The 27,055-nt window shown below is 59.0% G+C and overlaps 2 protein-coding genes and 1 long non-coding RNA gene across 10 annotated transcripts in view; 2 read left to right on the top strand and 1 right to left on the bottom strand.

Annotated features, from left to right (window-relative positions):
* Positions 1-6,321, bottom strand: part of LOC117652563 — a 44,607-nt gene extending 38,286 nt beyond the window's left edge. Inside the window, exon 1 of the long non-coding RNA XR_004588170.1 lies at positions 6,023-6,321. This is a non-coding gene — a long non-coding RNA (uncharacterized LOC117652563). The remainder of the gene's footprint in view (positions 1-6,022) is intronic.
* Positions 6,322-6,435: 114 nt separating this feature from the next.
* On the top strand, positions 6,436-9,182 carry LOC117652559 (transcription initiation factor TFIID subunit 12-like). 2 transcript variants are annotated; one of them, XM_034397577.1, is made up of 6 exons: positions 6,436-6,556; positions 7,307-7,403; positions 7,523-7,694; positions 7,785-7,882; positions 7,966-8,158; positions 8,241-9,182. In XM_034397577.1, exons 2-6 carry the CDS (start codon positions 7,347-7,349, stop codon positions 8,366-8,368), a joined length of 648 nt encoding a protein of 215 aa, XP_034253468.1. In that variant the 5' UTR covers positions 6,436-6,556; positions 7,307-7,346; the 3' UTR covers positions 8,369-9,182. The 2 variants fall into 2 exon arrangements, with proteins under 2 accessions (XP_034253468.1, XP_034253467.1); XM_034397576.1 differs by lacking the exon at positions 6,436-6,556 and adding an exon at positions 6,739-6,894.
* A 496-nt stretch (positions 9,183-9,678) lies between these two features.
* The window catches only part of LOC117652558 (phosphatidylinositol-binding clathrin assembly protein LAP), a 26,303-nt gene continuing 8,926 nt past the window's right edge, over positions 9,679-27,055 (top strand). Inside the window, exons 1-8 of one of the 7 annotated variants that reach the window (XM_034397572.1) lie at positions 9,679-10,080; positions 24,831-24,973; positions 25,062-25,137; positions 25,396-25,407; positions 25,593-25,695; positions 25,772-25,980; positions 26,055-26,161; positions 26,251-26,387. In XM_034397572.1, coding sequence (XP_034253463.1) covers positions 9,951-10,080; positions 24,831-24,973; positions 25,062-25,137; positions 25,396-25,407; positions 25,593-25,695; positions 25,772-25,980; positions 26,055-26,161; positions 26,251-26,387 — 917 coding nt within the window. In that variant the 5' untranslated portion in view covers positions 9,679-9,950. The remainder of the gene's footprint in view (positions 10,081-24,830; positions 24,974-25,061; positions 25,138-25,395; positions 25,408-25,592; positions 25,696-25,771; positions 25,981-26,054; positions 26,162-26,250; positions 26,388-27,055) is intronic. The other 6 variants (XM_034397569.1, XM_034397574.1, XM_034397575.1 and 3 more) reach the window with 6 other exon arrangements.

Raw genomic sequence — 27,055 nt, 5'->3', positions numbered from 1 at the left:
CCTGTCGGGACCCGTCTGGACTTGCAAGGAATGCCGCACGCCGGCAGGATCGCTCCGAACAGCGCTCCAGTCGCTCTGTCTCTCTCGCGCCCTACGGGACGCCCCACGAGTGCGAGAGAGACAACAGACTGACGGACGTTCCGTTCGGAATCAGCCAAACGTGCCGATGACTCGAGCACGTGCACGCGACGTCCTCCGCACGAACCGCCGCATCGGGAAGCACGTTGGACAGGAGCCACACGCCGGAGGCCACCTGGGGTCACGCGGGGGCGGGGCTCCAAACTGTCTCTCTCGCACCGCCACGCCACGCCGCTGGAGTGCGAGAGGGACCGAGCTAACGAGGGCGCGCGGTCCGCGGAAGCGAGCTGCTGGCTGGACAAGCTGGGCGAGAGGGCGAAAGGGCGCCGGTGTCGGATGACCTGCAGTGGGCGCCCAGCTGGTGGAGGCGGCCGGACCGGCTAGACCACCGCCAGAAGGAAAGGCTGCGCGTCTAATCCCAGTAAGATTACCCTTTTATCCCAGACGGAGGCGCGGGGGCCGGGGAGGCCCAGCCAGGTGCGGGGGCGGCGCGGGGGCGGCGCCGGAGATCACAGGATTCTACACCCCGCCGCAGCACCGCAGGCAACAGAACCCAGACAGTCGGACAGACAGACAGACAGACGGACGGACGGACAAGCGGACGTCCAGCACGGCACTCGAGACGCCAAAGGCTCGCCAAAGGCGCCTTTGAAGCCACCGGTGCGAACAAGCGCAAAAGGACGCGCCTGAAAAATAAACCGCGCGAGGGCTGCCGAGTGGCGCCAGGGTTCAAGCGGTCTTTTGACAAGTCGTGAGGGGAGAAAGGGGGAGGGGGTCGTGACGTCAGCGCCTGGAATGCACCCAGGCGAGAGGCGGGGAGGGGCTGATTCATTGCGGGGCGCACCTGGAAGGTCCTGGAAGGTCCTGGAAGGCAGTCTGGAGCGCGGCGCGACGGCTACCCCATAGCCACCCCCGCCCCCGGCGCCGCGGCCCCCCTGCCCCCGCCTGCCCCTCACGGAGCCCGTGTTGACGGCGCAGACTGCCCCCGGCCTGTCAACAGCCGCCACCTGCCGTGCCCCCCCCCCCCCCCCGAGTGGGATCGCCATGGTGCCACCACGCCACCCTAACAGCAGGCGAGAAACCGAAGCAACGGCGTCGGCATTCCCAGCCTAGCCAGGCATTCCATCCGCCCTGACCCGTCCATCCATCCGCGCCTTGGGGCCCCAGGCTGGCTGGGGGGGGGGGGGGGGGACCAGCGATCGCCGAAGCCGTGGGAAGCAAAAACAAAGCACAGTGTAAAATTCAATATCGCTCGCTGGCCGCGCGCTGCAGACGGCAGACTCCCTCTCCTCCCACCCCCAACGTGGGACGCTGTGGACGCGACGCGCCACCGCCGTAGCCTCGCAGCGACCAGCGCCACCACGCCACCACGAACACAGCGGCGAGGAGGGCGAGCAAGGCGGAGGCCCTCCACTGACCGTCTGAAAGCTAGGCAAAAAGACACACCTGCTGCGAGAGGACAAAATCTGCTTTGCCCCAGACTGTCGGACAAGGCGCGGGTCGGCGAAAGGTCCTGACCGCAAACACCTGGCGGCTGCACGCGCTGGAAGGCTGGAAGGGCTGTAAGCCTCCACGCAGCGCGTCCAGCGCCACGCGCCGTCGCGCACCCCTCCCACACACTGTAACCCTTTTCCCGGGCGGCCGCTGGCGCGCTGGCTGCTGGACGATCAATATGGCAGGATGATGATCCGCTTAGCGTCGCCCCCGCAGCCCCGGCGAGACCGGCGAGGGCGTCGAGAGGCCCCCCTCCAGGACGGGGGGCTCCAAGGGCTCATTCGGCGCCCCGCCAGCGCGCCCAGCAGCCCCCGTCACGGCCATGGTCTCCACCGCCAGGACAACGACCGCGGCTCGGCACGGCTCGGCACGGCGGTGCAGGGAGCACGACGAGGGTGGCCGCAGGTCAGCGCCGCGTTACGGCATCAGCAAGTCGGCCAATCGGCCCCGCAGACTGATTCCCGAGCCGTTTCGTCGCTGCGTCTCTCTCGCACCCATGGGCGCCCCGTGTAGGTGCAAGAGAGACAGGGCGACGAAAACGACTCTCGAAATCAGTCTGCAGCCGAGCCCCAGCCTTATCGGGTCGTTGCAACATGTGTGGCCACACACTCGCGGTCAGCCAAAGTCTCCGCGACGACATCCAAACCGCGGAGGCGGAGGTCGCCGGGGGGAGGGGAAGGGGGAGGGGCCTTTAAACCGAGACACATGAATCCACACCATGGCGTGCCCGCAAAATGAAGGGTACATTGACCGCATCTGTGTGAGCGTTTGAGTGTGTGTGTGAGTGCGCGCGCGTGAGTTGTCAGTGTAGCGGGCAAACCCGCATACGGAGCAAAAACACAACACAGCGGACGAAGACTGGGCACCACCACGGTGCGGAGTTAGCGAGTTGGCCGCACGTAAAACTCAAACTGGGTACCCTACCCACGGCGTGCGGCTGTCACCTCCGCGGCCCCCGCGTCAAAGAGGCAGACAGGAGTAAATAGAGTCCGAACGAGAACGAGGAGAAAGAAGCAAGAGTTTGCCTCGGTTCCCACGAGTAGAGTGACGCAACGAACTGCTGCTAAAGCCCGAGGAGAAGAAGGAGAAGAGGAAGCAGAGCGCCTTGCCGAGCGATTCGGAAGGTCGGTTTGTCGGTGTCTCTCTCGCTCCCTCGCGGGGAGACCCTCGAGTGCGACAGAGAGAGAGTGCGGCGTCCGCAGCCCCTTGTTGACACGTCGCCGCGCTGCTCGCCGCTGCTTGACCGTTGTTCGCGGTTCACACGACGCGAGGCGGGAGATGCTGGCACGACCCGCGAAAGCAGCGCCGCTTCGAACCAAATTCGGGGAAAGTGGAATGAAAACGAAAATAAGGCGGAGGCCGAGCGGCGCGGATTCCCATGCTGCAAACACGGCGCGAGGCCGCGGACCCCGTCAACGCGATAGAGAGACTGAGAGACTCCACGCTGCTTGATAGAAAAGTAGGCAAAAGCACGTAGACCAAACTGTCAGGCCGCAGTGACGACCACGACGACGCAGCGCTTCCTCAAAGTTCGCTCCTGTCACGCGGACCCGACCCGCGCACAGTCCAGGTGCCACCAAGGTCCCCAGAACCCTCTAGAACCCACCACGACCCTTGGCATTCCCCCCCCCCCTTTCTTTGCTCTACCCCCACAGAACCGTCCGCAGGGACGGGACCCTTATTCCTGCAGACGCCTCTGCGATTTTTTTTTCAGAGACCCTTTCAATCCAGGATTCTCCAGCATTCTCCTCCAGTCCGGCCATACCAAAGCGAAACGCCGCAGGCAACATCGCCACCGACTCGATGCGTCCCCAGCAACAACAACAACAGTAATAATGTGCGAGTGCCGCGAACCAAGAATTGCACGCGCACATCCACCTTGCGAGAAAAGCAGCCCGGGCGTATGCGCCGTATGAATGCGATGCCCCCCCCCCCCCCGCGGCCCTGTCCGCTCCACTGGAAAGGTTTTGTCGAACGGGACGGCGCGGTCGACAAAGGCGCGGGTGTCATACCAGCGACTTCATACAAGGGGGAGGGGGGAGTGTACAAAGCGGCGTAAACGGCCTTCTCATGCTTTATATTGAACGCGAGAGGGCCGAGAGAGGGGAGGGGGGGGGGGAATCCGCGCATGGCGCCGCTGACAAAAGGAGCGACCTGTCTCCTCCCGCGCTTATACCGCGCTTCGTTCTTTTTTGCCCTCTCTATTTTTCTTCTATCCCGTTTTCCCTCTCGTCCCGCGGACCGCATCGCTCGCCCGGCGCGCTTATCGTTATCGAGTTTGGAGCGCTGGAAGCTGGAGGCTGGAGGCTGGAGGCGCGGCTGGAGGCCTGGAGGAGAGCTCGTGCACCGCCACGCTAAAACTAGCTGAAACGGGCCCCACGCAGAGGGCGGGCAGCAGGACGATTCCGTCCGAAAAGTGCTCTCGTCGCGCTGTCTCCCTCGAACCGCGACGGAGCGCCCCATGGTTGCGAGAGAGACAGAGCCAGCCAGCAGGAGAGACGGCGCCTATAAATAGCGGTCAGTTTCATTAAATTCCCTCCCTCGCAGTTGGAAACAACAGAAGCTGGAATTCGTGCGCCACTAGTACTAGCCACTAAAATTGCGTCCCCGCCCCGGCAGTGGCTGACCGCGGCCAGGGACCGCCTTCACGGTCTCCACCGCCACGACCACCAGGTTGGCTTCTAGAGTGGGCCCGGCAGCCAAAGGGCACGGCGGCCGCCACGCGCAGGCCAGGCTGCCCAGCCGGGCGATGGCGGTGGCGGCCCCACAGTGGGTCGGCTAGAGGCCCGGCCGCCTGGCTGGTGGGGTTGCGGGGGCCCTCCATGCTCGCACGGCGGCGCTGCAGTGTTGCCGGATTGACGCAGGGGCCTAACGCTGTCTGCCCGTAAAGAACAGCACGGCGTCGGTGGAGGAGCCGGCGGGTGGGGTGGGGCGGCCGTGGGGGTGGACGGCGCGGCGCCGCGGTTCAATGAAAGTGCAGCGGCGACCCCGACGGCCCCAAAGCGGCAAAGCCCCGAATCGAAAAGGGGCCGCCGAAGTCCCGCGCCCCGCACCTGGGCCACACGCCAAAAACCGCCTCGCTCTGTCTCTCTCGCACTCGTGGGGCGTTCCGTAAGAGGGCGGCTGATCCTGCTCGGGACATCACGGCCTTTGTCACGCCACTGTCGGGATCGCCCTAGATCGTCCTGATGCAGCTGCTCACCCCGGCATCCTGGCAGGCGCGGAACCAGGAGGATCAAGTGGGGGCAAAATCACTGCTTCGCCCCTGCAAGTGGGCAAAGAGCGCTACGTTACCGCTCCTGGTAAAAGTCCTGGATCCGCACCTGCAAGTCCAGCCAGATGAACCGGCCTCGGGGAGCTTCGCAGAGCTTGGGGCGGCTTGGACCCAGCAGCAAGCAGTCTGAGCGGACTGGGCATCACGGCGTGTTCCCCGCGTGTTTACATCGCGGGTTGAGAGTGCAGCGTTGCCAGACCAGGGCAGAATTCCCTGGGCGCGTTGTCTCTGTGTGTGCAGTGTGTGCGCTTCCCCCGGGAATGTAAACGGAAGGGGCTTCCCCGGCTGTTAGTCATAAACAATTCGTCCGCGCTCCTCATTACTCCGCGCGTCCTGGGCGTCCTGGCTGGGCGTCCTGGCTGGTCCTGCAGGAGGACTCTGTCTCTCTCGCACTCATGGGGCCTCCCACTTAAGTGCGAGAGAGACAGAGCGACGAAGCTACTGTTCGCACGAGCGGTGGTGGCGAAGAGCGAGCCACGCGTCGGGACCGGCAAGAGCGCAGGGACAGATAACAAAAACACGGACTTGGGGCTAGCCTGCTTGCCACTGCTTCCACTGCACCAGCCACTAGCACCACGGCCCTTGCCCGATAACACGGACGTGGACACACAGCTTTCATGAGGGTGAGGGGCCACAGATTTGCTTGCAAGATAGACGGAATACGGTCAATATTTTTCCACGCCAACTATTGTGGATGCAGTGCGCAGACTCAGAAAGATTAGGGGGATGACAATGCCGACCTTTAGATGTACAGGGAAAAACTTGCACTAGGGAATTTTTAAAATATTGTATTTAACAGGATTGAAAGTGCAGCGTAGTAGTTCAAATGGGTAAGTACGATAATTGCTATGTATTCAATCAACTTGATAACAAAGACATTTAGAATCCCGAAAGACACGATTTCTAGAAAATGGTATCAAGATAATAAATCGGATAAGTAACTAAGAATTTGAATTAAAAATTTGAACTCTATTTTTGCTAAATCTTTTGATATTAGCAAAGGCAAATCATACGCCTTCATTAAATATTTAAATTTGTTCTTCCTATTCATAAATATAATTAGCGCATAGTCTAAGGAACAAGGAAAAGGCTTAATTTTTTTCTGAAGTTCTCTGACAATAACACAACAAAAACCTTACAATGAACTATGCATTCATACGAGCTATCTTAAAATACCTTCAATTCAGGTCGAAATCTCGAATACAGCAAAAGATTTCTGTTACTCCAGGTGATGAAGAAAATCCGAGAGAAACAAACCAAACAATCACACAACACTTTTCCACCAAAGTGGCACTTGCACCAACACTCTGAGGTGGCAACCTCGCCTACAACATGGAGCCAGTACGCGTGATTTGGCCGCAAATCACTTTAAAACACACTCGACGCAGCGTCAAGTTGGCGACGAGGGCGGCACGGACGATGCCTTCGCCGTTCGCAACGCGACTGAGGTTCTCTGACAGCTGTTTCTGTTTGGAAGCAAAGGGGGCCGCTGAGGCCGTCTGCGATTGGCTGTCTGCTCTGCCTCTGCTGCGTGACGTCACGGATCGCTCGCCCGTTCTCCCCCGAGCGGCCATTCATGCCGTCGCCGATTCTCGCCGACCTTGTGCCTCGAGGGAAGCGTACCTGCGACCCAGACGCATTGTTGTCACTTCATTGTTGACGGACGCCGTCTTTTAACGTGACAAGTCTCCGATTTGACACAAAAACAAGGAAAGTGTGCCGTGGAAACCGCGAGACGGCGGTGATTCCTAAGGCTGCAGCAGAAGAGAAGAAGCAGAACAAACAAAAGCAGTTTATGAAACCTTATAACAAAAAACTTTATTGCGTTACTAGCACAAAACAAGTACTTTATCAAAAGATTTTCTACACTGTAGCATTTTAATGCAATTATAATAAAATAAAATTTCGATTGTTACTTAATCAATCACGATCGTCATTACATTTTACGAGTGTTTTTCTGTGTGGGTTTCCTGCTCCGGAGTACACACAACAGCGGCAGTCGACACAAATAAAATTTGTTTGAGTGACACTTCTTATATTTTTCTTGGGTAATTTGATGTTTTCATGTACATACAACTCATACCATTGTGGGAGTTTGGTTTTATTTTTAACCAAAATTTATAATTGTCTTTTTGTGCTTTATTTTGACCCTAGATCGTGCCTTTTTTTATCTACATAACCTCTTCCATTATTGCTACCTATGTTAGAAATCGTTCTTAAACCTGCTGATTCGTTTTCTGGACAGAAAGCTGTTTGTTATGCTTTTATTTTTCTGTTTTGAGTGTTTTCTACCAATAATGCGAGAAGTGCTTCATGTTGGAAGCCTGTGCCTATTAGCCAAGTCTTGCTACTTTTGTCTTCTAGATTATTCTTTTGTCACAAAACCTGAAGGCTTCTTGGGAAATTACACATGCTTTCGTGCCTCTATTTTCCGGATGAAGTGGATTTTTTGTTTTTCAGGTTCCTGCAGCTAGCGTTTGACTTCAGAGTTTCAAACAAAATGTCTCTTCCAAGCCTTGATCCGACTCAGTCCCTGGACTTGCCTGCTCAACCTCCTGTAAGCTTTAGTTAAGATGTTGTGTTGTACTGCATGTCTTCAAGTTGTGAAATATTCTTTATCGAAGTTTAAATAATTTATAATTATCTAATTATTAACATGGCATGTTTCTGTTGCAGCCGCTCATGCCAGCAAGTACCTTGCCAACTCCAATGGACACTACCCCAAGCCCTAATGTTATAAGCTCATTGCCCAATACCAACACAATGCAAACTATGCAACTAGGAAATGTTTTACAAGCCAGCAATGCCACCCCAACACTACCAACCATCCCTGCAACGCCAATCCAACGTAAATATATTATTAATACTTTATTACTACTATATTCATATGGGAAGTACTTTGAGTTCTCTGAATTTAAATGTACTTTTGCCCTCACAGCAAGTGTGCCTGCTCCTCCTGTTCAAAGTTCAATAGCAGCCAAAAGTCAAGCTGCCAGTTCATCGACAGCTAATACGGTATCTGATGCACCAGCACAGGTATATTAGAATTTTAATTAAAAGGTGTGTTACTGTATTGTTTAGTATATTTGCTGACTCTGTTTCAATTTTTCCTGGGCCAGCTTTTGAGCAAAGCAAGATTACAGGACTTGGTGAGGGAGATTGACCCCAATGTTCAATTAGATGATGAAGTAGAGGAACTGCTCATGCAGCTGGCTGATGACTTTGTAGAAACTGCTGTAAACTCAGCAAGTCTCCTTGCCAAACATCGCAAAGCAAGCACAATCGATGTCAAGGACGTGCAACTACATTTAGGTAAGGCGTGTTCTCACTTTTCTTTTTACATTTTTTAACTTAATACTTCTACTTGTTCTTATTATATCGCTTGGAATTTCAGAGCGCAATTGGAATATGTGGATACCTGGATTTGGTAATGATGAGATTCGTCCATTCAAACGTGCAGCTATGACGGAAGCTCACAAACAGAGACTTGCTTTGATACGAAAGGCACTGAAGAAGTATTAGTTATAGTTTCAAGACAACCTTTTTTTTTTCTTCTACCTGAACGCAATTTTGTAAGTCTTACTTACCTGACCAAAAAAGTAGTTTTGAAATTAGTCATGATGTAGGACTAGTGTTCATGGTTTGATGACTTCATATGTGATACAAAATATTTAAAGTTGTTTTGTTGTCATGTAATTTTTTTAATCTTGAATTTTTTTTTGTTTTGGTGTGAACCTGATAGTGCAATATATTAGTTGTGTTTCCCTGTAAAATCAATTTAATGTAACTTATGTTTCTTTTCAAGTCCAGCTGAAGGTTCTATGGAAGAGAGCTGAGTCTTTTGTACCTTGACAGCTTTGCCATTTTTGTGGCGTTTTTGTGCAAATTATTATGTTTTCTTATAGTGTACATATTTTTGTTTAAACTAAAGATTCCCTTTGTATCTCAGACTTGTTTGGTTGCAGTGATGTCTTGAATGCCATTTGTCTCATGCATTTTAAATTTCAAGACAATTATAATTTTCACTTGCCAAGGAGCGCTTGCAAGAGAAATGGATCCTTATGTGCAGTTTCTGTATGTGGAGTTTTCACCCCTAAATTCATAATGTCACAAATGTTTCAATGTTTCTTTTTTTCTTCTTGTATAAAATAATAAGCATTTTGCAAAGACCTTGATCTCAGTGAAAAGTGTTACTCCTTTAAAAGTGAGTTTCCTATTTGCAAGGGTCTCTGATTAATGACTTGGCTCAATCATGCCTGAAAGTACAGTACAGCAATTCTTAGTTTGTAATAAATGGTCATAATAGGAGAAAAATAATAACCTACATTCTTATGTATCCGCTGTTTTGAATTTTATTTTTGCCTTGAATCAAACACCCCGAGGAGACTGCTGACTTCCCCAAACCAAACAAAGATCGTTTTCAAACTTGGCGCCCTTCCGCGCCGTGAATCGAATACGATCCTACCAACCACGCACAATGAATACCAATGGCTTTCTACAGTTGTCAAGACCAACTGAGTTAATATCAAAGCACCAAACCGTGACGTAAAAAAAAAAACATTTGAGTAAAATTGCTTCCTTGCGAGGAAATTCCTGCCCTGGTTTCAAGCTGAACGGCCAACAATGTGTCAGGGCCATTTTAGCAGACGACGTGAGACGGGGGCCAGCCTGAAAGACAAGTCAAGTCAGCGAAATCATCTTTTCCCGAATGACACGTCGCTTCGCGGATTCGCACGTCGAAATTAAGTCGTAAATTGTCCCTTGAATTAAACTTGCACGTTCCGGTCCGTCCCGGACGCGCCTCCTAAGCGGGTGGCCGTTCGTTGGCACTTCTGTTGTTGCCCACCGTCGTGGCCGTGACGTCACGACCTGCTTGTCAGTTGGTCGCCATTTCGCTGCAGTGAGCAGTAGTGGCGCAGAGAGCTGCCCCGCTCTACACTGAATTGCCCGTGTGCTGTGCAGTGTGCACACGGTTCGGGCCTGCCGCTTTCTGCGAGGGACAACCGCGAGGCCCCGAGGCCAAGTGATCTAGCGGCGCCGAGCGTCCCGTACCGTCACCCAGTCGAATCGCGAGTGTAAAAGACCAAAGGCCCGCGGCTCCGACATGGCGGGGCAGACAATCAGTGACAGGTTACTCGCCGCCCGACACAGCATCGCCGGCCAGGGGCTGGCCAAGTCGGTATGCAAAGCCACGACAGAAGAAATGATCGGGCCGAAGAAGAAACATCTCGACTGTAAGTACCGCCCGTAGTTTGGAGGGGTTGGGCCCGTTGGGCCCGTGGGGCCGTGGGGCGGGCTGGGTCGTCTTGGTCCTGGGGCCCCAGGCGCGGGTGACCCGGGCTGGGCTGGGGGGCTGGGGTCACGGGAGGCGGCACACCTGTCTGGCTGGCCGTAGCCGTTGCCGTTGCAAGCTCCATCCGTCCGGCTCGGCCAGGCTGGGCCAAAGCACTGCAGGCCAGCAGAGTCTAACCTCAAAGGCGCACCTCGGTCTCGGTGCCGCCGAGTCGCCGCGTCGCTGCTCTTGCTGGGCCAGAGCTGGAGGCTCAAGGGCTGTGAGACTACGGGGACCTGCTGCACCTGGAGTTCATGCCACAAATTGTGCTGTCCTAGCTGTCAGATGGCCGGCGTATCTGCAAGGGCGTTTCTGCTGTCAGGCAGCTAAGCCAGGATTAGTGGTCCCTCACACCACCAGTCTTTCATTACAATCCTTGCCCAGGGGCTCAGTCATTGTGCAGAGTTTGTGCTTTGCTTTCATTGATTCGGAGCACCAGGCTTCTGCTCTGGTTTGGCCTATGAATGGACAATCAGTTAGATGACTGCTATTGTTGTAAATCACTTGCTAGGCTTGCATTTGTAGTCCCCTGGCTGGTGACTGATCTGATCTGACAGTTTGCTGATGGAACGTAAACATTGTCAGAGCCCAATCTGGTAGGAGTTAGTACTGCGTTCATTCCAAGCCAGTACACCAGTTTCAGTTTGCAGGAGATACTTCTTTTCAGATGTCAATATCAGCTGGTTAAAACTGTGTCTAGTGCTACTTTGTAGTGAGGCCATGACCATGACAGCTAACTATTGAGTGGGCTTGATGGAGCTGTCATTGTCAGATCTGCTCCTGACCCTCCGACCTGTCCTGTAGCGCTGTAGCCCCTGCCAGTCCCTGCAGGACATGCCAGGCTGTATAATCTGGAGAGCGTGTATGTTTCATGATTTGATGGAATATCATAATCGCTGCTCTGTTTATTAAACCAGGAGTTCTCTGTTTTCATGGGATCTATCTCCTTGTCAATTGTCTAGGTCAAGGTCTTCCCAGCAAACCTAAGACCCTTGAGCGCAGCTCCATTTTAAATTTAAATGTTGTTTATATTCTTTTATTTTCCGAGTAGTACGCGCAGCATTGCTGTGGTGCCGCCCACTTCGGCGGCCTCACAGATGCCGGCACAGCGGCGTGGTCCGATGCGACACATCGGGAGGGGCGTGGCGGGGCGGGGCGGGGCGACGAGGCCTGGCGGGGCGTGGCGGGGCAGATAACAAGTGTCAAACGCGGCGCACGATGTGCTGCGGCGTGCACCGCGCTCGGCGAAACCCACGACAAATCAACCTTAGAGTCATGGCTTTGCGCCATGATCCGGACGCCGGCTTTGAAAATTGAAAGCTGCATTCTGCGAACGGCGTGCGCTGCCCCTGCTGCCCCGGTTGCCTTGGCCCAGAGTCACTGCCAGTGTGGCTGCCTGTGTGGCGACCGCCGCGCCGCTTCCGGTTCCGCTGTCAAATATTGACCCGGGTCGTGCGAGGAGGGGACCCTGCGCCGCCCCGCGCAACGACCACGTACTGGACGGCGTCCAGGACGGCGTCGAGGACGGCGACGCGTGCACCTGGATTGCGTCCCGGACGTCGCGGGTGGCGAGGCCGGCGACGGTGTCGCTATCGAGGCGACGCCCCTTTCCTGGGCGAGCACGAGCACGCCGTCGTGAGCGAGAAAGCGTCCCCGTGGCGCGGTACGGCGCGGTGCCCCATGGCGGTGCGCGGCCCCCTGGTCCCCTCTGGCTCGGGGCCTGTCGGGGCTTGTCGGGGCTGGGCTTGGGGGCCTACATAGTTAGTTGTAGCCGATCGGGCCGGTGGATAGAGCACCCGCGACGCCCCCTCTGCAGCGCTCTGCAGCTCGCCGTCGCCGTACAGCGAGGCGGCGTGTGCATTCGATGTCGCCTGTCTCTCTCGCACTCACGGCGCGACGGAAACCAGCATGCCGGCACGGTTTTGTGCGCCGACAGTTCAGAAACGAATTAGCGAGATTCCGCGTCTGACGGACACCCGAAAAAGGCGTTGCCTGTGCCGGTGGTTGAACCCGGGCCCGTCCGCGCTCTGCCTTCATTCGGCCTTTGCCTCATCGCCCGGCCCCGCCGTCCGCTACACTGCTACACATTCCGGCGGCCCACCTGGAGTCTGGCTGGAGCGGGCCGCGGCGGGCCGGAGAGGAGCAACCTGTCTGGAAGACGGCGGGGAAGAGGAGCAAGGAATTGGCTCACTGTCTCTCTCTCTCTCGCACTCGTGGGTCGGCCCGTCGACGCACTGCTCGGAATCAGGTCTGCCTGCGGCCTGGGCAGCCTGGGCCTCTCCTTGAGGTGTTTTCGCGCTCGACTCGCTTCGATTACTCAACCGTCCCCGCCAGCCGCCACCCCGATGCTGCCGCCCGCCAAAATCTTTGTCTGGAAGTCCCTCAAACTTTGCGCGCGACGGCTCAAAACTTTGCTTTCGTTTTGATAAGGCCCCGGGGCAGGGCTTCGCGCTGCTGGATGAATGTGACAGCCGACTCTGTTACTGGTGTGGCGACGGGTGAAAATGTCGCAATCCGTTTCGCCGCTCCACTCGCACACATTGCCCCACTGTAAAGGCCCTTGCCTGTGTGCAAGCGAGGCGGGAGATGCCATTTTTTTCGAGAGCGTGAATGGCTCGCATGCTGCACACGTACCCTGCACAGCGACTCGGCCAACGGCGTCGCTCCGTCTCTCTCGCACCCGTGCAGTGTCGCGGAGGGGTGCTAGAGAGAGAGAGAGAGACACCGGTCTGTGTGTGCAGTGCAGCGCCTGTGGCGCGCGGCGAATCGAATGGAAGCGGCGCGTGCCAATTTATCAGGGAGAACCGGCGGCCAGTGTGACGTAACGATGCAACTGGCTGGCGGCCCCGCCCTGCAGTGCAGTGCAGGGCGGTGCAGTGCCAGGGCGGTGGCCGGTCGCACCAACAAGTTGTGTCGTTTCGAGCGTGTTTACGCGACACTATACCACCGTACGGTGCCGACTCGTTCCGAGAGTCGTTTTCGTCGCCCTGTCTCTCTCACACTCGCGGGGGCCTGAGTCTGTCGCGCACCCACACACCTGCGCGGCGAGCGCGTCATGGAGTATACGCGGCCGCGAAAACGGCAGTGTGGCTGCCACCGCGGCACCGCGGCCTGCGTCTCGAGTTGTAGTATTTTCGGCTGTAGTGGCGCCTGTTGTTTTGGCAGTGGCGTGGCGCCCTGCCCGTCGGCCAGCCGGACGGAGTCGGACGCCACTTGAGCGCGAGCACGTCGATCATGTCCGCAGTGGAGTGGCAGGCCGGCAGGCCGCTGAGAGGGACGTCATGTCGCCTGTGTCGCGCTCGTTAGGGGTGCGAGAGAGGCAGAGCGGAGGCGACCGTGTTGGCCGTGTTGCCTGCAACCCCGGCGCCAGGGTGCCTTGACTTGGCGTGGCCTGCCGGCCGTGCTGCGCCACTGGCAAGCTGGTCGACTGGCCGGGTTTGCTTATTTAAGAGTGGCGCAGCGCAGCTCGCCTCGAGGCCGGGCGCTATGCTCTGAATCCGGGTGGGTGGCGCTCCGCGCTCGGCGGCGGGGCGGGGCGTGGCGTTCGCAGCGGCACAGCTGACCGCGCCGGCGAGCCCGCGGGCCTGGCTCTGGGGCCTAACTAAGTAAACGACTGTGTTAGTGTGTGCGTGTGCCACGTCCGCCGGAGGTGCGCAGAGACCGCGCCCCGCACGCTGATGCCGAGCGGGGCTCTGTCTCTCTCGCACTCGCGGGGCCTTTGGGGTGCGAGAGAGACCGCCTGCTCGGAATGAGTCGGCAAGGCGTTGGCGCGCACCCTGTTCGCCGCCCTGCAGAGTCGTCTTGTCCCTCTCATCGGGCCTGTCCGGGACGCGAGTGCGAGGGAGACGGAACGACGAAGACGGCTGCTCTCGGAATCAGTCCGCACAGGAACCGATTGTTTTCCTTTTCGATGCAGTCAAGGCCGGCCGGCCGGCTGGGCGAGCGATACTGCGAGAATTCCCCCGCGTGGTCGCTGCACTGCTTGCCGTCGGCTTGTGGTCGCGCCGAGTCGCGCCGCCACCGCCGGGCGCGGTCCGCGGTTCGAGCCCCGGCCCTGCGGGTTTTTCTTGCCGGCTTCGCCCCTTTCTCGGACGGGCTGCGGAGGGCGTCGCCGGCGTGGCGCGCAGCGCGTTCTTCCAGTGCAGCGCGTTCTTCCAGTGCAGCGCGCAACCGCCTTGCCGGCGTGGCGTGGCGAGGCGTTGCGGCGCATGGGCCGCCGGAAATGACCCATTCAGTTCCTCCTGATCCGCCGGGCCGCCGGGCCGGGCCGCTCCAGCAGCGGGCTGGATGCCCAGCAGGGCTTTCTGTCTCTCTCGCGCCCGCACGGCGTGCCATGGGGGCGACGTCGGCCTGCCGCGGCCAGGGCCCGAAGGAGGGCCGCGTCGCTCCCAAGTGCGTGCCCGTCCGTCTTCTGGCTCTGTCGCGCGGGGCCGTCGGGGTGCTCTGGGGGCGCGCCGCGCGGTCGACGCCGTGCCTCGCCGTGAGTCAAGTTTGGCGCGACGTGCGCCGCCGCGCGCTTGCTGCCGGTGTTGCGACTTATCCTGTTGGGACTATCTAATCCTGGGCCTGCTGCAGACTGAGAGTCGCTGTCTCTCTCCCACCCACACGGAAGGCCGCGTGAGTGAGAGGGACAGCGACAACGCTCTGGGCCGGCGTGTGGCGAACTGACGCCTCAGTGTGTCGGTCGACTTTGCGGGCCAGGTGACGCGCTGTGTGTGTGGCCGGGCGTGCCGGGCCGGGCCGGAGGTAGCCGCAGAGGCCGTGGTGATTCACAGCCGGCTGCTTTTGGCCGTTCGTCCGCAGAGCCGCGTACCACCGGGCCGCCGCGCGGCGCCGCGCCGGTCGTCCGGCCGGTTCGGGCGGGGCGGGGCGGGGCGGGGCGTGGCCTCTTGGCGCCGAGGTTGGCGTTCTTTTCGCGAAAAAGGACGGACGGACGGCCGGGGCTGTGCGTCGGTACACTGGCTGCGAAAAGTTTAAACGGGGACGCGCTGTGGACCACACTGTGGAAAGCGCGGTCTGCGGTTCGAATTTTATGCAGATTTGTTTTGGTTAACTGTTCCGAGTGGCGGTGTGGCGTTTGCGGCGCTGCCGAGTGCTGCGGCGGTGCTGGCTGTGCTGGTGCGGATGCCTCTCTTGGCAGTGCGGTATGGCGGTGCGCTGGCGCAACCTGTGGTAGGATCCGCTGTACGTACTCGGCGTCCTTCTCCGTCTCTCTCGACGGCTTGGCTTGCTTCGCTTCGCGCTCCGCCGCCGGCCCTGGCTTGCAGAGAGTCGCTCTGTCTCTCTCGCGCCCGCTCCGCCCGCCCGCGAGTGCGAGAGTGACAGCGAATTGGAGTCTCGGAGTGGGTATCTGCCGGAGCGGCGCCTCTTACTTGCCGCGGCACGATGGCACGGCCGGCACGCCGGTGGTGGGGGCGCTTGGCGGGGCTCTTGGTTATCGGTATGATTGTTCGGGGTGGCTGGCGGCCGGCCCCTCGGGCCCCTCGGGCTGGGCCGGCTGGGCCCTCCGGGTACCTATCAGATACCCAAGCCATTGTGTGGCCGGGTCGTCTTCCATTCATTGCTCGCTCGCCGTGGATTGTCTTGAACTGGCGGCGAACCCTCGGGAACCCCCGGACCCCTCCCCTCCCCGACGAGGCTGCTGCCGTGTGGTGCCTCTTGAACGGCGTCCCACGGGATCCCACGGCCGCTAAAGCCAATCGAGACTAACCTTGGTCTCTTCGCACGCCGCCTGCAGACTGATTCCGAGAGTCGCTTTCGTCGCTCTGTCTCCCTTGCACTCGTGGGGGCGCGCCGTATAGGTGCGAGACCGTTTAGGACGTCTCTCGGTATTCGTCTGCTGGGTCCTGAACGGGACCATGTCTACTGTCGTGTCCCGGTGACCGCGTCTCTGCATCTCCTACTCCTCCTTGTGCGTCCTGGAAATCTCCCCCTCCCCCGGAAGGTCGCGACCCAGCACCGCGTTGCCGTGCCGGCTGGGCCGTTAGAATAACCACTGTTGATTACGCCGGTGTTCCATTTCCTCGTTCCTCTTTCTCCCTCTCTCTCCTTTTCCCGGCCGTTGTCTTCTCCGTCGAAAGGTTGCGCGTGGGTTAATGGAAAGACTTGGCATGCACTTGCAGCAATGTGGCCCCCGCTGCCCCCGCCGGCCGCGCCACTCTGCAGCGGTACGGCGTATTGCCGCGAGCGCGCTCGGCGAGCAGGGCCATCGTGGGACCGCGGGGCCGCGGCTGCCTGGCTGTCTATGACACGACCGAACCACACGTGCCAAAGTTCCCCATTTCTCCAGGCGCCTCGTCGCTCTCTCTCGCACCTCCATGGGACGCCCCATGAGTGCGAGAGGGACAGAGCGACGCCGTCCGTATCTGCGAGTCCAGTGCGATGCCCGGCGGGGTCATCGTCTTTGGCGTGGGCCGATATGGGACCTCGCGCGCTGTCTCGAAATTCGAACACATGGGTCCATTTGCCTGGGCCGGCGCGCGTCGTGGCGGGGGGCCGCGGCGGCGGGGCGGCGGGACACACCGGCCGGCGGCGCCGAGACGCTCGCCGAGCGTCAAGGTTGCGTAGTGGCCCGGCGTGGTGGTTAGCGGCACAGTAGGCCTGGCGGCGTGGCTCGGCGGCGTGGCTCGGCGGCCACACGTCACAGGCCCGCCAGCTCCGCCAGGGTCGATGCACGCTCACTGGCCGCGAACGCCGCGAACGTGTGGAGACGAGGACACTGCCTCGCCGCGTACATTGGCCGCACGCCCCACACTGGTAAAACTGAAGCTGCTGCTCCGTGCTGAAGCTGAAGTCGAGCATGAGATGTTAGGCTTGAACTGAAGTGGCGGAGACAAGGAACTTCCCCGTCCATTTAGGTGGAATCTGGGTGGATTAGCAGACTAATTGCAAACAGAGCTCCGTCTCTCTCGCACCTGAAAGACGACAGCGATGTCGCGAATGGCGTTGCGCGCTGCGGAAGGTGGCCGACGCGCTGGTCCGCGTCGGTGGTCAAAGCCTTGAGGAGCTTGAAGTCGCCTGGGAGTCGCTGGGGCGCCAAAAGTTGAAAACGTGGCAATCCTCTTACCGGCGCTTGCCGCGGGGCGTATGGCGGCGCGGCTGCGTCGTCGCGGTCCTTCCCTTCCAGTGGCGGATCCAGAGCCGGCCCGAGGGAGGGGCCAAGTAGCACTGTTTGCCTGCTTGCACCGCGGCGTCGGGACGGGGCTGCATGGCGTCTCTGCAACCAGTTCTCGGCGCGCCTGCAACCAGTTCTCGTGCCTGGCCGGGCAGGCACCGCGGCCAGAGCGGCCAGAGCCACGGCACAGAGCTCACGGCGGCCTGAGCCGGTGCCGGTCGCCCGGTCTCCGCCCCGCCACTGCACTGTCGGCGATCCCGCGACTCATTGGCTATCTGCGGCTCTGACGGACCAGGGACCAGGTGTCCTGGGCAGGTTGATATCGAGCGGGCTCCTGTCTCTCTCGCACCCCCACGGGCCGCCTCTCGGAGTGAGAGAGAGAGAGAGACGGGGCTGCTCGGCTTGCGGAGAGGCCGGCTCGCCTGATGCTCGGGTGTAGTCCGTGCTGCCCCGGCCACACATTTGGAGCGTGAAGCGGCGTGAAGACGAAGACGGTGCTGGCGCGCGTGAGGGCTCCGCGCGCTAATCCGCCGCGATCCCCCGGCCCGGCCGCCAGCCGGAACGGATACGGACAGGCCGAAAGGGGGCAGGGGCGAACAGGTGTCCGTTGCCCTTCGCCGACTCGTCTGCTGTCTCTCTCGCACTCGCATGGCACCCCGTCAGGGCGAGAGAGACAGCACCATGCTAGCTGATTCCGGGCCCCGGGCAGATCGGCGGGGCGTCGCTTATCAGTGTGAGTGCGAGCGAGACAAAGCGACAGTGTGCACGCACACACTCGCTCGCTCACACACCCGCGCAATCAGCCTGCGTCCCTGGGGACACCCTTCCGCTGTCTGGTTTTTGCTGTGCCCCCACTGTGAAATGGCCGCAGCTAATGGCAGTGTTCCCCCAATTTGCGCCTTGCCCTGCCAGGCTTGCCGGGCTTGGCCGCCCATCACTCGGCGCTAACGAGAATCAGGTCCCGGGGCGAAGGGCCGAACCGAACGACCGCCGGGCCGAAGCCTTCCGGGCTGGAGGTGCCCTCACAGTGCCCTGCCCGTCGGCGCTGCGGTAGCTGCGGTGGTCTTGCCTCCTGGGCACGCTGTTGATTGATTGCACTTAGGGCCTGCCTGCCTGTCGGGGGGCACGGGGCGGCGTTACCCCGTGCGGTGTCGGCGCCAGAGGCTGGGCTCGAGTATGCACTCGGCGGGACAGGTGACCGTGCCTGCCCACATGTGTGAATCAGTGAACGCAGTCCGGGCGCTCGAGCTCGCCGATGGGCAGTGGCGTTTACGCTGTTGTCCACTGTCTAAATTTTAGAAAAATCTTGCAAAGTCCCCAGGATTTCTTGTTAGGAAAATTATTGCACCGACAGTACAAAAAATATCTTTTCGAAAAAAGCAGTTTTTGGAAATTCCCAGGGGAGCTTCGGATCGCGCTTTTAGCGGGATTTTCCAATCTATTTTTAAGTGTGGCCGAATTTTGACGTCAGAGAACCCGCACCGGTGACTCGGCCGGTGTCAAAGTGCTCGACCTCACAATAATTTTTTTTTCTCTCTTTGCGGTGCAACCGCCGAGAACGTAAACTGTGACCGTCTCGCCATCCGGCAGGACTGCAAGGCCTGCAAGGTGACCCTTCCCCCGCCCCCGCCCCCACCCCGTCCGTGCCTGCCTGCCTGCCTTGCCGTTCCACCCGGGCGGTTGGGCGTCCGGCGCGCTTCGCCGTCAAAAGGCGGTGCCGACGAGTCGGCGACGACGCGGACGCTCGGGTCCACTCTGGCGGTTCGGCCCTGGAGGCGGCGTGGCACCCACTCTCTCGCACCCACTCAGGACGCTCTACGAGTGCGAGAGAGAGAGAGAGCCTCGTCCCGCGGACCGATGCCGCCACGGGCGAGGGCAGGGGGTCGTCCTCCGGGCCGGGTCCTCCATGACGATGACGGTCTCGATGTGATTGCTCGCGAGCCCTCCAGCCCCCCGGGGCTTCCAGAGGCTGCCGTTGATGGGTTGGCGATGGCGGCGCTCCAGCAGCTGCCTCCAGGGAACGCCTCGTGAGTGCGAGAGACAGGACGACGCGGCTGGCCGGCGGGGTGCGATACGGTACAAGTCGCGGCTCGGCCTCGTTGCCCCAAACGTGATACCCGCGCGCCACGCTCGGCGGCCTGCATCTGCATCCCGGGCAGTGTGTCGCACTGGTGGGGCGTCCCGTGCGTCCCGTGAGGGTGCGAGAGAGACGGGCGGGCAGGGCGGCCGCTTTCGTCCAGTGCGTGCGCAGTGCGCGGCCGTGCCTGGCGTCGAGTTTCGAGTGGCGTGGGTGTCGCCGCGTCGCGGTGGCCACGTGCAGGCAGCCAGCCAGGCAGCCCCAGGCAGGGCCGCCTCGTCCCTAAGGGCCTAAGCGCGCAGCTTGCCCCCTTCCCTTCCGCCCCGCCGAGCGGTTCGGTGGAGTCCGTTTCGTCGCTCTGTCTCTCTCGCACTCACGGCGCTCTGCATAAGGGTGCGAGGGGAACGAAGCGCTCTTCTGAATCGCTGGGTCGACTCGGGCCGCCCTTGAGGTAATAACGCACCTGCCTTCCTCTGTGGGACGCGCGCGGGGTGGGGTGGGACCCCCCCCCCCCTCCATTTTTCCTCCCCTCGCTTCCGCCCCTGGCTTCCGCGTAGCCATAGCAGCGGCAGCAGGTCCCCCGGGGGCGTACTGGCGTACTAGGTGCTCTGGATTCGCGGCGCTTGGACCACTCGGCGCGTGACCTTGAGCCATCGCCCTCCCCTCTCTCTCTCCTCTTCATCCCGGTCCTGCTCCCCCCCTTTCCCCTCCCTCCTGGACCCGCCCCTGGAAGAGCGATCAGCTGACGGGGGGGTTGGGGCCGAAGCGCGGAGGCCCGTTCGATCCGCCGTGCCCCGTTTGGCCCCCCTCACCCGCCCTCCCCTTGTCTCCACGCGGTGCGCGGGCGATTCTTGTATGAAAGGGCGAAAAGGGGGGGGGGCAGCAGGCGGCCCCGGAGCTCGTCCCGGGGGGATGTCGGATTGGAGAGGGCTCGCGGAAATGAATTGGGTGACGTCGCGACGCGGAGCACGTGCCACGCGCTAACGCGGCTCGGGCCTAACTTTGGACGTCATTCGTGCCTGGGGGTTGGCACCCCCCGTGGGGTGGTTTGGTGGCGCCGACTGTAGACGACGTCGCGACCTTTATTTTGCGCCGCTCTGATGGTGTCTGCCGAGCTGGTGCAAATGGTTCCGGGGGCTCTGGCCGGCTCTGGCTCGCCCAGCTGGACGTGCCTGCCGTCATATTGCCAAACTTGGGCGTGGCGTGGCCCTCTCAGTGGAGACGGGGCCTGGCCCGCCCAGACGCCCCCGGCCCTGCTGGCGCTGCTGCCCCCGCCCGCGGGGGTGGAGCGATGGCCCGTCCGCCCCCGCATCTCCGGGCGCCGTCTTTTCAGGGCTCTGTATCGAGGCCCCCTTTTGCGGGTCCGTTCGGAACCGTACTTCGTAGCGCTCCGTCTCGCTCGCTCCCCTGTTCTTCGCCTCGGCCAATACCTCGGTGCTCTGTCTCTCTCTTCGCTTGGTTCCTGGGGCGTTCTCCGGCGTGGCTCCGCAGCACGGACCGACGCGTGACCACGCGTGACGCGCACGCGGCGCGTTGCGCAAGCCTCGGCGTGGGGGCTGCAGCGGGCAGGCCGGCAGGCCGGCTGGTTCTCACGCTCCCAAGTGCAGTGGGGCACGTGCAGTGCCTGCACTGCCTGGATCACGTGGTCGCTCTGTCTCGCTCTCGCCGGGAACGTCCCGTGGCGGTGCGAGAGAGACAGCGTGACTTGCAGTGTGCCCGATGCCGTCAGGCCGTGCGAGTGCGGCGAGAGTGACGCCGAGCGATGTGAGGTCGCTGCAGCGGACTGATTCCGATGGTCGCGCTGTCTCTCTCGCACTCGCAGGCCGCCCCGTATTCAGGTGCGAGAGAGAGACAGCGACACTCTGCTGGTCGCCGCATCCAACAGGCCAGGCGTCGGGGAGAGAGAGAGGGGGGAGGTTGCACTCGTTGCGCGAAGAGTGAGAATGCCGGCGAGCTTGACTGTGGCGCTGCGTGCGATTGTAAACGTTTTCGACTGTTTCCACAAGTCTGAGTTTGCGCGTGCAGCGTGCAACCGGCTTCCCTTGATGGCGGAGCGGCGCATCATGTCATGCCGGCGTCTCCTTCCTCTCCCCAAACCGGTGGAGATCGGATAAATTGAGTCAAATTACGGCGGAGCGCCCGGAGGACCGGAGGGATGGGGCTCGACGGTCCCTGACGAGGCGTGGCGCGGCGTGGCGTGATTTCCGAGGCACGCGGACGGCGCCAAATTGAATTGGAGAAGCAGCCTGGGTTGGGATGCGCCTCGCCTCTCCGCCGACGCCTGCCTTAAGCGCTGGTGGGTGCGCTAGCTTTGCTAGCTCTGAGCGCGCCGCGTCCCCCTTCGGGCTCCCCCCTCCTCCCTCTCGGTGCACGTGCACGCCGCCACGCTCCGGCCTGCTGCCTACTGCCGCTGGAATGTCCTTGTGCACGTGTTGTGTGCCGTGCGCCCCACTGGCTGCTGCTGCTGAGTCGCACTCTCTGGGCGTTGCGCTGTGGTGCAAGAGAGAGAGCTGCCAGAGCGCTGTTCGGCATCGCTCGGTCGCCCCACGTGGCCCGTGTGCCGCGATAAGCATTCCCGTTGCAGTGACAGTGTCCGCTGCAACTACGTGGAGGCCCTCTCCCTCTCTGTCTCTCTCGAACTCGGTCCTTGAGACGGCCCCTTTTCCTTTTGGTGTGATTCTTCACCCGCACTGCCCCCTTCCCCATTTTCAGCCCCCCCCCCTTCCCCCCTTTTCGCCCTGCATGGGCGCGAGCTATCGACCGGCCGGGGGTCGGGCGCTCCCTGCATGCCCCCGCCGCCGACGCGGGGCGCCCCTCCCCCCTCCCCCTCCGTTCCGCCCGAATCTCCTCCACCCCGAGCCGCTACTGAACGGCGGGAGACGAGGACGACGGCTTGGAGGACGGGGTGAAATGCATTCACCGCTTCTCCGTGACCTGCCGCCACCCACGTGCTGTCCGCGGCGTGCCGGCGTGCCCCACACTGGCGTGGCCCCGCGGGGCGTGTCGTCATCGCGGCTCGGCTTGAATGGGCGGCCCGCTGCGCGTGCTGCGTTAATCGGCGCCCCCGGGGGAGAGATCCCGCTGCGCGACAGCGTGTCGCCGTGTCCAGGGAAGAGTCTGTCTCTCTCGCGCCCTCACGGGACGCCCCGTGAGTGCGAGAGAGACGCTGCACGCGTTGTTCGGCCACGCGCCTCGCCGTGAGGAAAGGGGGCGCGATGGCGCGGTACGGAATTGGCCAGACCGTGCACCGCGCAGGCTGCCCGTTGGAAGGTGGCGAGGGCCCGAGGGGAGTCATCGGCGTAGTAAACAAACTGAAGCATGCGCCCTCCCCTCCCCCCCCCCCTTGTACGTCCTGTGGGTAAACACACACGTTCGCTCTGTCAATGTTCTAAGGGCGTTGTACAGTGTCGCTTGGCTCGGCTCGCGCCGCTCAAATTTAGCCGCGTGCGAGAGAGACAAGGCCGGGCCCCCCTGCCGCCCTCGCCGCTCGTCCGTCTCTCTCGCACCCCCGGGGCACGCCGGCTCGCCCCGCGAGTGCGAGAGAGAGAGAGAGGAAGGACGGCAGCTCTGTTCGGAGTGAACTGGCGTGGACCCTTGCGGGGCGTGGTTGACGCGTCCGTGTTTGCGCGGGGAATATTGTGATCCCTTTTGGCGTCACCGCGCGGTTTGTCGCTGTCTCTCTCGCACCCACACGGCGCGCCGCCTGAGTGCGAGAGAGACGGAGCGATATGTTCGGAATCGCTCCGCGCGAGGCGCCGCTCGACTGATTCCGCTTGTCTGTCGATGTCTCTCTCGGGAGTTCGGGACGCCCCGTGCGTGCGAGAGAGACGGAGCGATGAAGCAGTGAGTCCTGCGGCGCTCTCTGGTGGCGCCTCTGGTGGCTTCCTCTGGGGAAGGCTTTCTTTCTTGGGCCTGGGGGGTCGGCGGGAGGGACGCTCGCCGGAATGCGAATTCGTTGGGCCGCGACGCCTACGGACGCGCAGCGGTTGCCGTCGGTACGCGACGCGCGCCGGAAAGTGGAACCCCAGAAATCAGGAAAACGGGGCCTGCGCCGGACGGCGGGCGTTTGAACGCCTGGGGTCAACCCTCCCGGGAATGCGGCGGGGCGGGTTGCCTGTCGCCGGACGGCGGGCGCTGAACGCCTGCGAGTAGGCAACCCTACCGAGTGCAATGCACGGATGTGAAGCGGGTTGCCTGTCGCCGGACGGCGGGCGCTGAACGCCTGCGTGGGTAGGCAACCCTACCGAGTGCAATGCACGGATGTGGGGCGGGTTGCCTATCTCCGGACGGCGGGCGCTGAACGCCTGCGCGGGTAGGCCATCTGCCGGGGCGCGCGCACGGGTGTGTTGGGATTGCCTACCCTGCCGGGCGTTCCGGCCCTCTGCGCCGCCAGGCCTTGCCCACTCGGGTTTAATATAGAGGCAGAGTCTCGGCGACGCGGTGCGGTCTGTGGCTCTTTTGTTTGGGTTTGGTGTGGTTTTCGTTTGGGCCCGTCGGGTGTTCGGGTTGCCTCCCCTCCCCCTCCCCTCGGGTCGATGGCTCCCCCTCCCTGGCCTGCGGCGCTGCGGTGGAGGCGGCTGGCGGAGGTGGGTGGTGGCGGGGCTGTCCTTGACCCCCGCGCCGTGAAATTGGTTGGCTTGGTAAATATGGCCTCGGGCTTGGCTAGGACTTATCACTGTCGGCGGAAGGAACGGCGGTGGTCTTAAGTCTGTTCAATCTAGTTTTAACGTAAGCCGGGTCTCGGGGGTTCAGCCCGGCCCTCTGAACACGAGCCCCTCGTCGCCAGCTTCGTTGTCGACGAACGCTGCCTGTCTCCAAAGCGAGAGGACGGGCATAAGTGATGAGCGTTCGGCTGGCCCGCTGGCCGAGTGGCTGTGCTGGCTGGGTGGATGCAGATGGCGTGGACCGCCTTGCTGGCGAGCATGCCGAGCACCTGTTGCTCGTTGCCTCCTCGTGACGATGGTCATGCATGGCCGTCATGGCGTTGTGGCCTACGCGACGCACAGTGGGCCAGAAGCCAAATTTTAGACGCGTTTTCGAGCTCCGGAGTCTCTAAACAGGACTCGAACCGAACGTGTGACCGCACCAATGGATTGCTCTCCGAACGGGGAATCCATTGGTGGGGTCACACGCTTTGTTAGAGTCCTTTTTAGCAACTCTGGAGCTCAAAACGTGTCCAGAGTTTTGGCCGCCGGCGCTGGTCCTCTGGCCCACTGTGCGACGCTTTGCCGCTGTGAAGCTCGGACAGTTGAATGGCTGGCGAGGTTGCCTATCGCTTAGGCCTGCCTGCCTGGCTGCCTGGCCAGCGTTTCGAAAGAAGCGATACGTGTATTTCGGTCGCGCTGCACGCTGTCACGCTGTCTCTCGGTTGGCCGGTGTCCAGCACAGCAGCCCTGCAGTGCCATGTGTCAACAAGCCCGTACCATGCACTGTCTTAACATAATTGTCTTGTGTGTTTCAGACCTCATCCACTGCACCAACGAGCCCAATGTTTCCATCCCTCAACTGGCTAATCTGCTCATTGAGCGCTCTCAAAATGCCAACTGGGTGGTGGTGTACAAGGCCCTTATCACTGTTCATCACATGATGTGTTATGGAAATGAGGTACGTTCGGACCGCGTCATGCCTATGAAATGTACTTGTGTTTTTAAATTTGAAATATTAGACTGACGTGCTTTTTATTTTTTTACAGCGGTTTACTCAGTACTTAGCATCCAGCAACAGCACGTTCCAACTCAGTAACTTTTTAGATAAGAGTGGGGTCCAAGGTTTGTATATAATGTGTATTTTCTTTTTAAATTGGAGAGGGGTTGGTGGCTAATTGGTGGCTGATTATCAAAGTCTAGGTGTTCATAGTAATGGTGGAGAGGATAGAATCCCATCTTTTCTATCAAACTGGTCTGTTAGCCACTCTGATTTCTTTCTTTCCCCCACCTCTTCTCTCCATTCATTCTGTTAACAGAACCTCTAGTCTTTTTCTCTAGCATTGTGCTAATTTTTTCTTTCTGCTCCTTACCCGCTGCCAGGAGCTCGAGTGGGTAAGTCATGCAGAAATGGTCTTTCTTTCCTATTTATTCTCCCTTAGTCTCTTAGGTGTGCTTTTAACATGTGCTGTACTGCTTCCTAACAATTTTTTGAAATTATTGGTTTGTTTTTTTTTTTCTTTTTGGTTAATAGAAGCTGCAAATAATTTATCTTACTGACTTCTGTTATGTCTTTACAGGGTATGATATGTCTCCTTTCATCAGGAGATATGCGAAATATCTAAATGAAAAAGCATTGTCATATCGAACTGTAGCTTTTGATTTTTGCAAAGTGAAACGAGGGTAAGGTTTATAAATTTTTGCTACTTGTTAGTCTTTTTTTTATGAAAGTATATTTATGTGAACCTTCTTCTTACAGGAAAGAAGATGGTACCCTTCGCACAATGAACGCAGAAAAATTGTTGAAGACCTTGCCTGTCCTTCAGTCGCAGCTGGATGCCTTGTTAGAATTTGATTGCTCACCAAATGACCTCACAAATGGTGTTATTAATATGTGCTTTATGCTGCTGTTCCGCGACCTTATTCGTCTTTTTGCATGCTACAATGATGGCATTATTAACCTCCTTGGTAAGCAAACATACCCTTTCTTGTCTGTAATCAATGCAGTTTGGCACTTCCATTTATTTAATTTAATATTGCAGAAAAATATTTTGATATGAATAAGAAACAATGTAGAGACGCGTTAGATTTGTACAAAAAGTTCCTCATAAGGATGGACCGTGTTGGAGAATTCCTGAAAGTAGCAGAGGTCAGTTTCACGTCTCTTTCCACTGTGTCTTTATTGCTTTTCCCCCTTTGTCCTGTATTTTGCGACTGATTATGTGTGTCTGTTCACAGAATGTTGGAATAGATAAGGGTGACATTCCAGATTTAACCAAGGCTCCTAGCAGCTTATTGGATGCATTGGAACAGCACTTAAATGCCCTGGAGGGCAAGAAGGGCAGTGCTGCCAACACTCCTACTCAATCAGCCAGGTATAATTAAATGTCACTGGAATTCGGAACTATTTGCCATTGATGAATGCATTGTCATGTGATACGGGGTTCAAAAGGCATATTTATTATCCTTTTTTTTTTCCTTGGTGGCTACCTCATTTTGCTTGCATGAAGGTCATGGATCACTTGGTGATGGCTGGGATATGTCTATGTGAAAATATGGTGCCTGGCATTGTGGTTTCCGTCATTGTAATTTGTATCCGGGTTTTCACTCTCTTCATACTGGGTGGCTTCATGTGGTTCCTCATAAACGTACCCCACTGTTGAAGTGCTTTGCTGGGCAGGCTTTTTGTGCTTCATTTGAGCCACCTGACTGGGAGGTGCTGAATTTGTATTGGCAAGAAAACTTCAAAGTGTCAATGTGTTAATAATGTATTATCAGTGGTCTGAGAAATAACCCTGTTTTAAATGTGTCTTATTTGGACTTTTTCTTTAGTATAAGAATGGAGAGAGGGTACCTATTGGCTAGTTGTTTCTCTTCCCACTGAATACATTACATGTTGTCTTGTGCTAAAGGCCATGGTTTAAAATCTTACTTGTCTTGATTGCATATTACTGCTGCGGTGTGGTCGCTGCTTGCAAGTGCTCCCTTCCTACTCTGGAGAAGAGTTTTACCTTTTCTGTTACCTTATATTTTTCACCTTATT

This window comes from Thrips palmi, unplaced genomic scaffold (genome assembly GCF_012932325.1).
Source record: "Thrips palmi isolate BJ-2018 unplaced genomic scaffold, TpBJ-2018v1 HiC_scaffold_7, whole genome shotgun sequence".
Lineage (NCBI taxonomy): Eukaryota > Metazoa > Arthropoda > Insecta > Thysanoptera > Thripidae > Thrips > Thrips palmi.
The sequence above is the reverse complement of the archived record's forward strand: the minus strand, read 5'-3'. Positions and strand labels throughout refer to the sequence as shown.

Coding starts and splice junctions, on each gene's coding strand:
- LOC117652559 (XM_034397577.1), top strand. CDS start 7,347: ATGTCTCTTCCAAGCCTTGATCCGACTCAGTCCCTGGACTTGCCTGCT. Junction 7,883..7,965: donor TATCTGATGCACCAGCACAG/GTATATTAGAAT, acceptor TTCCTGGGCCAG/CTTTTGAGCAAAGCAAGATT. Junction 8,159..8,240: donor GGACGTGCAACTACATTTAG/GTAAGGCGTGTT, acceptor TTGGAATTTCAG/AGCGCAATTGGAATATGTGG.